General features: G+C 34.8%; 1 protein-coding gene and 1 non-coding gene across 4 annotated transcripts in view; one reads left to right on the top strand and one right to left on the bottom strand.

The window, feature by feature from the left end:
- Taf6 (TBP-associated factor 6) overlaps window positions 1–14282 on the top strand; it is a 91200-nt gene that overhangs the window by 53287 nt on the left and 23631 nt on the right. Inside the window, exons 7-11 of one of the 3 annotated variants that reach the window (XR_016143301.1) lie at window positions 1054–1288; window positions 4963–5114; window positions 8834–8963; window positions 10056–10183; window positions 12948–13144. Coding sequence is in view for 2 of the 3 variants with exons in the window: in XM_089104634.1 (XP_088960760.1) it covers window positions 1054–1288; window positions 4963–5114; window positions 8834–8963; window positions 10056–10183; window positions 12948–13085 (783 nt within the window). In the remaining variant the exon portion in view is untranslated. Of the gene's footprint in view, window positions 1–1053; window positions 1289–4962; window positions 5115–8833; window positions 8964–10055; window positions 10184–12707; window positions 12861–12947; window positions 13948–14282 lie in introns of those variants that run through there. The other 2 variants (XM_089104634.1, XM_089104635.1) reach the window with 2 other exon arrangements.
- On the bottom strand, window positions 10603–10675 carry TRNAR-UCG (transfer RNA arginine (anticodon UCG)). The gene has a single exon. It is a non-coding gene; the product is annotated as a tRNA-Arg (tRNA).

Below are 14282 nucleotides of genomic sequence, written 5' to 3'. Positions count from 1 at the left end.
TTGGAAAGGTACCAAGGGAACATAAGGCAAGCAAATAGCATGGTAATTCCTATGGAGGCAAGCAAAATGGTACTTACTACTCTACTTGCCCTCCAATCCTGAAGATGCATGAGCAGCAGTACACGACTTATCAATACAAGATAAAACAGAGTATCAACTTGTGGTTGATACTCTGGACAAATATAAGTGAAACTTACCGTTTCAATATGAAACGACAAGCAAACAAAAAGTGAAGTCTAAAAGCACATTAAAAGTGTCATTGCATAGCTGCTATCGTAACATTTTCTTGATTTTTACTTTTTTTTAAATTATTGTTTATTTCATTTCAATATCCTGTTGTAGAAACATTAGTTATTTCTATCTCTCCCTCCTATTTTACTGTGGAAGACAGACCGTAAATATCGCTGTATACGATTTCATTTGGTAGTATTATTATTATCTGATCATTTAACATACCGTCCAAAGAATATGGGTAACTTATACTCTATCTGGTCGTTTAACATACCGTCCAAAGAATATGGGTAACTTATGCTCTTTTAAAGTTACCCATACTCTTTAATACCGTGCGTGTAATTCTGGAAAGATTTAAATTCCATTCAGGCGATTAATCAGATCAGTCTCTAATTCTCCAGCTACCTTGTTTGGTGGCTTCAGAAGAATTACAAAAATATTTTGATTTTTTTATTTTTTTTTTTTTTTTTTTTTTATGCTCCTGTGTCGTGGATATATGTGGGGTTGATGTCTCTGGGTGATGTTGGAATATGCTCGTATTGATTATTGCGAATGGGCCCTTAGTTTTAGCTTGGTTTTTGGCTTTTGTTTTTTGGCATCAGGGCTTGGTAATCAGCAGTAGATGGCTGCTCAGGATTTTTTTTCTACATTCCCGGCTATATAGCTTGTCAGGGATATATGACAATATAATTTTTTGTAGGGTTTAAACGCATTGTTGAATTGTTGTTGAAGCCAAATTTTTTTATTTCAGAATCTTAGATTTTTCTTGTTTAATGCTAAACCAATCGAAACAAAGTAATAAGTAAATCATTTGTTTTGCAGTTACATGAACTAGTTCCTGCTATCCTGACATGCATACTATGTAAGCAACTTTGTCCACGTCCTGAGGTGGACCATCACTTCGCACTTCGTGATTTTTCCGCCAAAGTTGCTGGGCAAGTGAGCAGAACTTACCACACGAGTACAAATCAAATGCAGACAAGGATCACTAGAGTTTTTGCCCGGGTATTGACTGTAGATAAGACTCCATTGACTACTCTTTATGGAGCTATAGTAGGTAAGGTGTTTATGTCAAATTGACATCTTTTGGTGATGTACCTAACGCTCGGTTTGGTGGTCATTTTGATGAGTCGCTCTCAGTAGAAGCTATATCACCCCCGGGGGAATAAACCTTGTGTGTTGAAAGAGATGACTAAGTGACCGTCAAATACATTATGATCTCTACAATCCCCACGGTGCATTGAAATGCTAGCTGCCATGCTAGCAAGCCTTATCTCACTAGTACAAAGCAGAATACAGACACTAATTTTTTGGTCAGGCTCTGACTGTAGATGGCAGTCAGGCACTGGCACTGACTGACATTGGCCACTCTTTCTTGAGCTGTCATAAATAAAATACTTTATGTATTTTATCTCACTAGCACAAATCAGAATGCGGACACTAATTTTTTGGTCAGGCACTGACTGATGATGGCAGTCAGGCACTGGCACTGACTGACGTTGGGCATTCTTTATATAGCTATCACAAGTAAAATACTTTATGTCAATGATTAACTTTTACCGATCTGCCGAGTGCTTGATCTGGTCACTATTTAGAGTACTCATGACGAACGGGAGTGTTATCCTCCCTATGGAGAACTTCTTATGTAGGGAAAGCGATGAATAAATGATAAGCTACAGACTACTACTACAGCCTACAGTACTTTAGCTACAGCCTACAATGTGCATTGAAATGCTAGTTGCCATATTAGAAGAACTTAAGACACGACTAAAACCCAAATAGCCTGTGTTTTCGCTCAGGTACTGATTCCACTGACCACTCTTTATGGAATCTTTATGACGAATCGCCAAAGATTGTCCTTTTCGGCCAACCGTCTAGGGTGAAACGAAAAACTGGTCGTTCGCGGTTGAGGTGGAAGGATGTAAAGAAAGATTTAAGAGAAATGGGAATTTACTGGAAGGGTGTAAAGAGGGAGGCTTTGAATAGAGTTGGATGGAGGAGTGTGCGTAGCTGTGTTGGCCTCGGGTGGCTTGGTGATGACGTGAGTTGTTAGTAGTAGTAGTAGTAGTGTTCTTTATTGAGCAATTGTTTATAAGTTATTTTATAAATTTTTCACCTTTTATCCATGTGCTGAACTCTTGATTCGGTGTCATTTAGACTAGTCGTTTCAAATGGGAGTAATATCAACTCCAGGGGAAAAACTTCATTTGGAAGATGCGATGACAAAGAGATCATCGAATGCATTATGTTATGTACACTGTGCATTGGAAGTTACTACAGTAGCAAAAGAGTGTTTTGACTTTGGTAAGTACTTTAAGTAAGACTCCATTTACTGCTCTCTCTGAAGCCGTTTCATCTGTTTTCATCTGCTTTAGTCAGGCGCGCCAATGAGGGAGGGGGGCAATCCCCTCCCTAGACTTTGGAAAATACGTTCTTACTTCTATTTCATAGCTGTTTTCTATTTTACCTCTGTGCTGTGTTTAAAGCAGCGAGACTGGCTAATTGGTCGTTTTTATTTGTCACTCCCTGGGCTTCGTTTTTTACAGCTGTTAAATAGCACTGTAATCCTAAAAATGGTGTCAGTTCGAAACACAACGTACATCATTAAAACCACCTTGTCCGAAAACCCTATAGAGGAAACTTACAGAAACAACAGGGAAACCCCATTGGCTTGAAAAACAAGGAAAATGGCTGCAACCATGGCATTCTGCATCGAAAGTGTCTTCTTTTTTCGTTTCTTCTTCTCCTCAGCTAGCGGACACTAACATCATAGAGAGCTGTTTAATTGCTCATTTTCAAGGAAACGTCTGCATATTGTGCCTTCTGTAATTAACAAAAAAATATCAAATAGTTCGTGGTAACGAACTGTAAGTAAGGAGCGACCCGGCTCAAAAGTAACCGAACCTCTAAAAAATGGACTTTTGATACCAATAGATACATCAAAAGCATCAGATTTTTATGCTGATTTCAAATATATAAGTTTGACTGTCTCACAGCTCTATTTTTTTAAACAATAAAAAACGTTAGCGTAAAGAGCGAGGCATTGAGGAGGGCACAACCCTTTCATATACGGAATAATTTCTGTTCGTTTTAAGTTTTAGTGTCACTTCTTACTATCAGTTAAAATACTTTTTTTTTATTTCATAAGTTTTAGAAATGGCTTTAATCGTTATTGCAACGGTAGCTGCATTAGTAAATATTGGTTGCTGCGGTAGCTGCTAATTAAGAGAATTAAGATCAATAGTTACTCTGCGTTTTAGGTATATTTGCACAATGTTGTTCTGTTTTTTTTATCTTCATTGAAAGAAAAATCCTTGCCCCCCTCCTATATTTTTGTGAATCGGCGCCACTGGCTTTAGTTAAGCAACTTATGCAACAAAAACCATTAACCCCCAATTAAAAGCAGAGCTTGCGAAGTTGGTTTTACTATAAAAAAAAACATTAATAATCTCTTCATCAGAATAATGACTACAAATAAATTCTGACTAATGAAAAAATATAAAACTGAAAGAAATATTGGGCAAGTAGAGTACAAAAGGTCATCTCAATATGGATACGGTAGAAAGACAAAATCAAAATTAAGATATCTCAGTCCTTACATTCCTCAATATAAGTATTTTAGTTAATCTGTCAGCTTTTGCCCGCGCACTTTTTTTTAGCGCTTCTTCATGTTTCTCCGTGTACTGGACTTCTAAACTAGTGATCATTTAGACTAGTTGTTCAAAACGTTGTAACAACAGATACCTATACAAGAAAAAGCGCGAGACGTGGGAGTGACAGTAGATAGTGGTATGACTTTCACCAAGCACTACGAGTCAATCATCTCTAAGTCATCACAAGTCTTGGGAATTATTCGAAGAAATTTCTCTCTTACTGACTCAACACTGTTTTCTACACTCTTCAAATCGTTAGCGAGACCAATGATCGAATACGATTATACAACAACCAGACCTTTTTTTTATCAAAAAGACAGCAATGCAATAGAAAAAATCCATAGGAGGGCTACTAAATTTGTTCCATCACTTCGAGACTTACCATACCAAGACCGTCTGAAAAAATTTTCGCTCCCAAGTCTCTCACACCGATTTTTGAGAGGAGATCTTATTGAAGTATATAAAATATGCAACAGATACTACGGCAAAATCCCTCCAGAAGAGATAATAACATTCAAGAATAATAACCTGAGAGGTCACGAGTTTAAGCTAACCGAAGAACGTTTCAGAAGAGATGTTGGTAGATGGGCGTTCAGCAACCGCATTGTCTCCGAATGGAACGCACTACCATCAGACACTGTCAACTCAGATTCAGTCAATGCATTTAAGAAAAAGATTGACAATCATTATAGTGAAAAATCATTTTATTATTTAAATTTTGTAGATAGAGGCGAAAGCCTGTTTTCGCAATATATTATTATTATTAAAACGGTGAGAAAAAAATCTTTAGCTGAAGGATGTGATGATTAGGTGATTATTGAGTGTCTTATGTTCTCCATATTTTGCATTGAAAGCTACGATACGAGTACAAATAAAGTGCATATAAAAAATAATAGAGATTTTGATCTGGTGCTGACTGTGAGTGAGACTCTGTTCACTAATTTTTATTGAGTTTTTCTGGTAAGGGATTTTCTGTTTGTTTGTCATCTTATTAATTAATTTAATTTTTAATTAATAATTAAAATTAATTAATATAAAAATTAAATAAATTAATTTATAATTTAAATTTATTATTAAGGTTTGTGTGAAATGGGACCTGAAGTGATCAAGGCGATGCTGCTGCCATCTTTAAAAATGGTTGGTGATAGAATAGAAGCAATTGACTCTCATCCGGCTGTTCTGCAAACGCATGACAAAGGAACTATTACGAAAATAAAGGAAGCACTTACAGTAAGATTTCTTTTCTTCTTCTTGGATGACCCGCTTGGCAGCGCATAAGAGTTTAAATTTTCTAGTGACTAAAACCTTAAATCCTAAATCAGTGACTGAGTTCCCAGAAGTAATACTTTCTTTTATTCAGAAAGCTCATAAATTGCTTGGATATTATTTTTTCTGTCCTTGGATCTGGCATGTGCACATAAATTTATTTCTAGCTAGAGGTGGGGAGGAAGGTGAATTTAAAAACGTGTAGAAAATAAAAGAATTATTGGAACGTAAACATGTCGTCATTTCAGGATTAGGCACGAGGTCGAACGTGCTCTATGTACGTACCTGTCTTGGAGATAAAAGGGTATATATACATATATATATATATATATATATATATATATATATATATATATATATATATATATATATATATATATATATATATATATATATATATATATATATATATATATATATATATATATATATATATATATATATATATATATATATATATATATATATATATATATATATATATATATATATATATATATATATATATATATATATATATTATCTTCATCTGCGTTCTGCAGATGAAGAATGACAGATTGCCAAAGATTATCCTTTTCAGCCAACCGTCAAGGGCTAAATGGAAAGACGGGTCGTCTATGGTCAGAGTGGGAGGATGTAGAAAAGAATGGTTTAAGGGAAATGGGAACTTTCTAGGAGGGTGTTAAGAGAAATGCTTTGAATAGATTAAAACGGAGGAGTGTGCGTAACTGTGGTGGTCTCAGAAAGCTTTGTGCTGCGGTGAGTTGTTAGTAGTAGTAATAGTATTGGGATGGCCCTGCTGATTAATACTAACACAAAGGTCGTTGTTCTCCAATCAAAATGGAGCTTCAAATTTTTTTTTATACGTATTATCCTTTTTCTGCATTAGGCTCTAGCTTTTAGCTTTACAAGGATTGGTTACATTCAAAGTACCAAGGACATCAAAATAAAACCTTTTTGTCCCTGGTCCCCTATTTATATCTGGAAAGCGTACTATATTTCAAAATTATAAAGTTTTTAGGGCAATACCGTATTTACGTCAGTGTTGCCACGCTGAATTATGAAAATAATATGGATAATCGTTGCGTCGTATATTGTTGCGCAATGTGTTATGTTAGAATCGATATTATTTTTTTGATATAAGAATGATAATAAATTAACCATTCACCAATCTCGTATTGAGGTGAAATATTTGATATTTCGGGCAAAATATTGATGCAGGCTATTGCTATGAAATGTGTAATCTTAGGATTGATATTACTCTCGTAGATTTCTTTGAATTCTCGAAACTTTTACATCTAACAATATAATGGTTCAGTCAGGCAAATTGCGGTTTCTTCAGAAATCTTGAAAAATTATGTTTATCTTTCCCAAAAAATGCAAAATTTCATGGAACTAGTTGTTGGGATTTGACTAGGGGTTGAAAGTAATGGTTCCGACGGGCTCCATTTTGTAGGACTAATGGTTCAAAATAGCGAGACTGATGTGTTTCATTCTTGCAATTACCTTTATAGTAGTGGAATAGGCTTGCCACCGTAGCAATGATTCATTCAGACACATCGGTGTTCAAAAATGCCGAGAGATCGATAGAAAACTGTTCAAACTGTTTTTTATAGGATGGAAATGCTTATCCATAGAACACGTAATTAGCAAAAAAAACTTCTACTACCTCCTCTAAAAAGAAAAGCTTATCCGTTGGGGAGGTAGAGGAGACAGATCACTGAGAAAAAAAAAAACTTGGCCACTGGTAGCTTCAATACCACCACAGTGATTAATAAATGTACAAAAACAGACACCACTCTTTACCTCCGCAGACTATATATCGTCACAGTTCCCCATAAAAATATAAAAATAAATAAAAAGTCAAGATATTCTGCCAAAAAGCAGTTCCTTTCCTTAGTATGTTTACTAAATAAAGGGGGATCATCAATAGTTTTAACATAATTTTTAATTTATATTCATCTTTGGCTACCAAAAGACGTGAATGTTATCAGAATAGTATATTTAGATTTACTGAAATAAAACACATTTTTTCAATATTTGGTATATTTTTCAAGAATATTTTCATGCAATTACAACGTCAGCCATACAACTCTCACCTTTACAGGCTCAGTAAGCTTATTGAACGAAGAAATGTGAAATTGCCAAGGTTAAAATTCATTTCCATTATTCTTTTTAATATAAACAAAATAGACATTGAGAAAGCAATTGAAAAAAAAACACACTGACAAAAAAAACCCACAGAAGATAAGGAATTTTTTTTCTCGATATAGACTTTTATTTGAGAATTCACTGAAGAATTTCCTGTCAACAACCATAAGGTTTTTTTTTAATAATTTAATAATAATTTATTAAATTGTAATAATTTTAATGTATAATAATAACTTAATTATAAATAAAAATAATTTAATAATAATAATAATAGTAATTTTAATACTAATAATAATAATTTTTAATAATTTAAACAATTATTTTTTTTTCTAATAATATTAACAGAAAGAAACTATCGTTACAATTGTCAAATGTTCCAACTCTTGTGCCCAAAAGAATTTATTATATTCTGTCAGTACAATATTAATACAACACATAGAATACACATTATGTTATGTATAGTTTAAGAGATGTTATCTGACATTGTTTGTCAAACGGGAGTATTCTTTGACTCAATGCGCTTAGTCGATCATTTCGATCTGTCATCCGTGCCTTATGTCACTGGTGGATCCATGGGGGCTGGGGACCCCGAAGATTTTTTCTGACACCCTCCTTATCCTGTATTTTTTTATATTTTTTTTACTCTTTTATTAGAATAATTCTGTCAATTGGATCAATTATTGGCACCTTTGTCACATTGCCCCCCCCCCTCCCAAGATTTTGCTCATTGGTGCCCTTGTCAAATTGGGCCTTCCCCAAGATTTTGCTCTAGATCCGCCCTTGCCTTATTTAGACATTTCTATTTTTCCACTATGTGTTATATCCCCTTTCCTCACTCTTCGAAATGGTTAAAAAAGTGAAAATTGCTTTGTTTGATTTTTTTATATTAAGACACCGCAGCTGAGTAGTTAAGAATCTTCTATTCTTGTAATGTAGGACCCAGATGTCAAGGGTACCAATCAGGAGGACCAAGGGGGCCAATGGGGGTGCCTTTCGTATTTCCGTTAAAAAAAAATCGAAAAAAAGACCACGCTACTTTTCAAAAATACCTTTTTTTTCGTATATTCATTAAAAAGACGACCTGAATTAGGATCACAGCCTGATTCTAAAAAAGTTTGAATTGTGCCTTTGGTATTCCCGTTAACTAAATAAAAAAATCTGTTAGTTTTTGAAAAATACCTTTTTGTTTCTTCATTAAAAAAAAACAATCCTTGTCCCCCCTCCCCCCCCCCCCGTATATAGTCGTAGATTAGCGTCACTGCCGTTCTCTAAGGCAAGTTTGAATTTTTTTTTCATCGTTAGAGTGCATCCCTAAGAATCTTTGAATACTAATTCTTGTCTTATCTTAAAAGTCTAGTTTTATTTACTTAGTCTCCTACTTTACCTGTTAGCGGAATATGTCTCTTTTCGCTGAGTCAAGTATTTTGAGGTTCGTAGTTTTTTATTGTACTTCTTAATGTGGAAATTAAGTTTTTGATTCCTTGTTATATCATATCGCGCTTAATTAATTTGAGCTGTTTTGTCTCTCGTAGAAACATTGTGGTGCCGTTTTAAGAACAATAAGAAGTCCACCGGATAATTCAGAAGAATTTCGAAACGACTTTGGTTATTTTGGTCCGGTTCTAAACGCTTCCACGGTCAAGGCTCGGGCTATGGTCTCAGGTAAAGTATTAGCTACGGTTAAACGGGTCCAGAATTAGGAGAAGATTTTGAAAAATCCTACCTACAAAGTGCACTTTACGAGGAGTCATATCTCCCCTTCCCCCTAAAAAAAGGTGGTCCCCTCCCTTCTAAAGTCAAAACTGTAAGCACTTGTGGATTTTTAGCTTCCAGCTTTTAAACAGTTTTATTTCGGGGCTGAACCAAGGGGGGGGGGGTGTAGGGTATCCTAACTGAGGATTGTCTAAGAGCTTTGTCTCACAGAAAAATCTTTTGAAAAGCACGTTTTGACCTACAAAAATCGATCTATTAGGGAGTAAAGTACACTTTTTTGATGTATCATATCAATGTTTATATTTTGATAGCAAAACTTACCTTTGTCATAACATCAGTACTTCACTCTCTTTCTCTCTCTCTCTCTCTCGCTCTTTCTCTCTCTCTCTGTCTCTCTCTCTCTTCCTCTCTCTCTCTTTCTCTCTCTCTCTCCCCCCCCTCTCTCTCTCTCTATATTTTTTCGCTTTCTCTGTCTTCTCCCTGAACATTCCTTGTCTTTGGAGACAAGGAATGGCAAAATGTTTGTATTTGTTTTTATTATGGTATGAAGATTTTTTAGCAACCAGTAGTAAACCTTAAAATATCTACTTTCTAAAGATGTACTACTCTGGTAATATTACTTTATTTTCTCATTCGTAACTTTTTTTTAAACTGTCCTTATCTTTTTGTTACGATATATTTTCTTATATTAATAGATACTTTTAACCTAATTTGAAAAAAAGAGGTTTCATAAAAACGAAAGCGTGTCGGCTGAATTTAATCTTTTTGATACGTGAAATGGAATGATAGCCAAGTAGGAATGAACATCGATATATGGATTGGAATGAATTATGGATACTAGTAGATTTGGACTCTTCAGAATGAAATGGATATAGAATGTAAGGAAGCGAATATATGTGGAATGAAATAAAGACTTGACTGTAAGAGGGGTCTACGACCCATCTTGGGTATGTTCCTTCTCGATCTGGATTGGGTTCTGACCCATTAAATTTCCTTTTAAAGGCTAAATAATGACTAAAGTTAGAGACATATATGTTTTAGGAATGCATACAGGCACGTCAATCATACAAAGGTCAGGAAGTGCCACACCATTGGCCATTCAGAGGGTGGGAACTCCAGTGCAAAAGTTGATAACGACCAGTGGACGACCAGGAACACCTAGCCAAATGGTAAGTAGTTTTTTTTTTGCATTATTTATTATATATTGTTTGGTTTATATTGTTACATATTACCCTTTTGTTTACCCTTTTTAAACTAGATATTTACCCTTTTTTCTAATTACTATTACCTTCTTTTTTCTACTATTTTTAGTAAGCAAAAAATAAGGACCAGCAAAGGTAAGTCAAGTCTGCATACTAATAAAGTGAAAAGAGTGAAGATTAACGTCATTAGATGATTTTCAAAGCTAAATTATTAAAAAAAAGTAGTTAAATTACTTTCATTTATTGCTTTTACTATTTTTATATTTAAATTATAAAATATCAAGTAAATAAATTCATTTAAATTTTGGTGGAGGTGGGCTCAATATTTTATTTCACAAGAATAAAAAAAGAGGTAGAACAAAAGAAATACGTAAAACTTAAAAGATCGACCACGGCAGGACTCGAACCTGCAATCTTCGGATCCGAAGTCCGACGCCTTATCCATTAGGCCACGCGGCCTTAGAATTATTAGCAAACGAATTATTGTTATAAGGTTGATAATATATATACATGAGAGTAATAAGGTTTACTACTACACTACTACTAACATCTCACCGCAGCACCAAGCTGCCTGAGGCCAACACAGCTACGCACGCTCCTCCTCCACCCCAATCCATTCAAAGCCTCCCTCTTTACACCCGCCCACGAAGTTCCCATTTCCTTTAAATCTTTCTTTATGACGTCCTCCCACCCCAGACGGGGACGACCTGCTTAGGTTAGGCATATACTAAAATTTGAAATCTTTTTTTTTTTAAGTAAAATTGTAGTTTAGGGTTTGTTAATTTTATTGCACGATTCTTCTTCTAAATTATGTATAATAGCAACAAGATTCGGTAAAGTTCTGGCTAAAATCGCAGATTAGTGGCTCTTTCGAAAGAGACAATCTGGTACTGGTGCACTATAAGGGCCTTTCTAAAAAGTCAAGTTTTTTTAATGCTAATGAAATAAAATAAAATAGGATGAATATATAATAGTTTATAAACGAATTTGGGCTGTATATTTGCACATTAGGGGGTGGGGGGGGGGTAAAGCATAGCATATATTAAATACGTAACCTGACCTAACCTAGGTACCTTTTCTCCCCCCCTAAACCCTAAAAAACAACAGTTTTAAATATCGTAAGCACAATGAAAACCACGCTTTACATTGCATTACTCTATAGCGGTCTATTGTATTAACCCGTCTGGCGGGTTTTTCGTGACTGGTGTTCTTGTAAAGGCCCGTATAACGCACCAGTACCGACCATCTAGTACAAAAAAGGAAACATTTTTAGATTGGTGATTTTGGTACTTTTGTCTTATAGTCACCACACTCAAGATCTTGTATCGCGAACATGAGACAATAACCGGTTTTCATAGTCTCTATACCAGACAATATTAGCTTCGGCTCGGTGGGAAACTACATTGTAGCTATGCTTTAATTAAATATTTAGTTGGTATTTTGGTTAGGTTAGGGTAGGTCAGTGTAGGTTGCGTATTTAATGTAATGCGGTCTGGGCGGCCCCCCTTCCATAATTCTTTATTATAGCTTTCATAATTTTGTTGATAATGTATTATAGTTTTATCACATTTTGTTTTATTTCATTAGCATTAATCAAACTTCACTTCTCGACAGAACTTGAGTGTGGTGGCTATAAGACACAAGTACCCTGATTTTATACTCTTTTTTATGGCTAAAGTCGTATTTGTGACAATTCATCTCCACCCCCCCCCCTTCTGATGGTCCCATACGTAGCTTTAGTATATATATATATATATATATATATATATATATATATATATATATATATATATATATTTCTTAATATCACATTTCTTAATATCATCTTATTAAGAAATGTGGTACATTTAGCCCAGTCACTATGTTAAGATGGGTTTGAATAATACAGTTCATTACATGCGAGACCATAGGTGCATACAAGGGCTTAATGGCTGATGCCCCTATTATTCAAAGCCTCAAGAATGTGTTTTATGCTATAGTTCTATAGGCTATAATTTGAAATTTTACTAACATAATTCCATTGTTTTTCAATACGTATGGCTAGCCCCCCCCCCCCTCGCCTGTATTCGAAAATGCCAGTGAGATGTAATTCCCCAAGCAGGGCAATAGGCAGGGGTGTGATGCTCAGAAATGTCTCGATTAACCAAAAGAAGGCTTGGAATTTACTTGCAAACTCATTACTTTTCTTCTCGAACTCTGGGAGATGGATGCAGCTTTAATAGTTTCGAAAGTTTTATCCTGAATGAAAAGCCCTCTCTCCGTCGTCTAGTGTATATTAGAACCCCACTTTTTAAACCAAGCGCGCTATAATTCTGCTTCGATATTCCTCTTTGCGCTATACTTGGGACCTATCGCGCCATGCTTTGCGCGCGCCATCCAATTTACACAATTTTAAGAGATTTTTTTTTATCTGTTGTCATTTCTTACTTTTCCGGAGTTAATTGATAATGACTTGCCATTAAATTGCGTGAACATATTTCTTCATTTTTAGATTTCTCAAGGGAACGTTGTGAAGATTGTGCAGCCTACTCAGAGAACACCGCAACAGAGAATTGTTACAAGATAAATTTGCCCCGAAAATCTTACTTCCTTCTTATCAGAGGAACTCCATTTGGCTGATTTTTATATCCACTTTCATCTTTTTTTTTATCTGTTGTCATTTCTTACTTTTCAGGAGTTAATTGATAATGACTTGCCATTAAATTGCGTGAACATATTTCTTCATTTTTAGATTTCTCAAGGGAACGTTGTGAAGATTGTGCAGCCTACTCAGAGAACACCGCAACAGAGAATTGTTTATATGCAAAGTCCATCGACACCAAAAACGACTATGTACAGCGCAGAAGAAGCAATGGATGACACTTTTTGAATGAACATCTAGCAGTGAAATTCTAGACAGTGAACATCTAGACACTTGAAATTCTAGAAGTAATACATATTTATCGGATTCAAATTGTATACAGGATGATCAGTTTATGTCTATTGGTCTAAGTATCTTGGAAACTAAGAAGCTTCTTAATAGTTTTTATATTAGGTGCAAATGGGGCTTTGTAGGACAATTAAAAACAGAATAGAGTGTCCAGTACTCCCTTCATGAGGTTGCAGGGGGACATAAAATTTGTCCCTTGAAGGGGTTTTAACCTTGAAGGGTGTTACTTCTAATATTACAACCAACAATCCCTATAAAATCTCGAGTATTTAAGTTGGACATGAAGAGATTAGCTTATTTCGTCCAAAAAATTTGTCAAAAATAGTTTTAAGTCTAAAGTTAAAATCCTTAGAAAGACCAATGTTGCATTAGCCCATGCTATTGTATTAGCCAATTAGCCCCTGCGTTTAATCTTTCCCTGAATTATTTTTCAAAAATATTTTCGCAATCAAAATATGCTTCATTGTTTATGAAGAATCGAGACATTTAACTTTTATAAAAGCTACAACTCCAAATTCTTATAGACGTCCCCAGCATCCCCACCATCTCCCCAGAAAGTAGGTACTGAAGAACCTTGCAGATCATGTTTAATTGTTGTACAAAGTGCTATGAAAATCCGTTAAAGAAAATTCCAACAAAAAGGCTTATCTTCCGATATATTTAGCACTTGCAATATAAATCGATTACCCAGATCGATAAAATGACTTTATAATTGATAAATCGAATATGTCTTTGGTTTTTACTTTGAAATTTTTAGTTGTATTTAAGCTTTTCTATTTTGAGAATTAAATTCGATGTTATAATTCATGGAGGGGCATATTAACCAATGAATAACTATACTGTCTAGAATAGAATAGAACAGACTGTCTAGAACAGAATAGACTGTCTAGTTAGAATAGAATAGACTGTCTAGAATAGAATAGACTGTCTAGAACAGAATAGAATAGACTGTCTAGTTAGAATAGAATAGACAGTCTAGAATAGAATAGACTGTCTAGAATAGAATAGAATAGACTGTCTAGAATAGAATAGACTGTCTAGAATAGAATAGACTGTCTAGAATAGAATAGACTGTCTAGAATAAAATAGAATAGACTGTCTAGAATAGAATAGACTGTCTATAGATCTCTTACTCTT

Source organism: Artemia sp. Qi Xiang Cuo, chromosome 18, assembly GCF_049724085.1.
Source record: "Artemia sp. Qi Xiang Cuo chromosome 18, ASM4972408v1, whole genome shotgun sequence".
Taxonomy (NCBI): domain Eukaryota; kingdom Metazoa; phylum Arthropoda; class Branchiopoda; order Anostraca; family Artemiidae; genus Artemia; species Artemia sp. Qi Xiang Cuo.
Note: the sequence above shows the minus strand (reverse complement) of the source record. Positions and strands in the feature narration are given on the sequence as shown.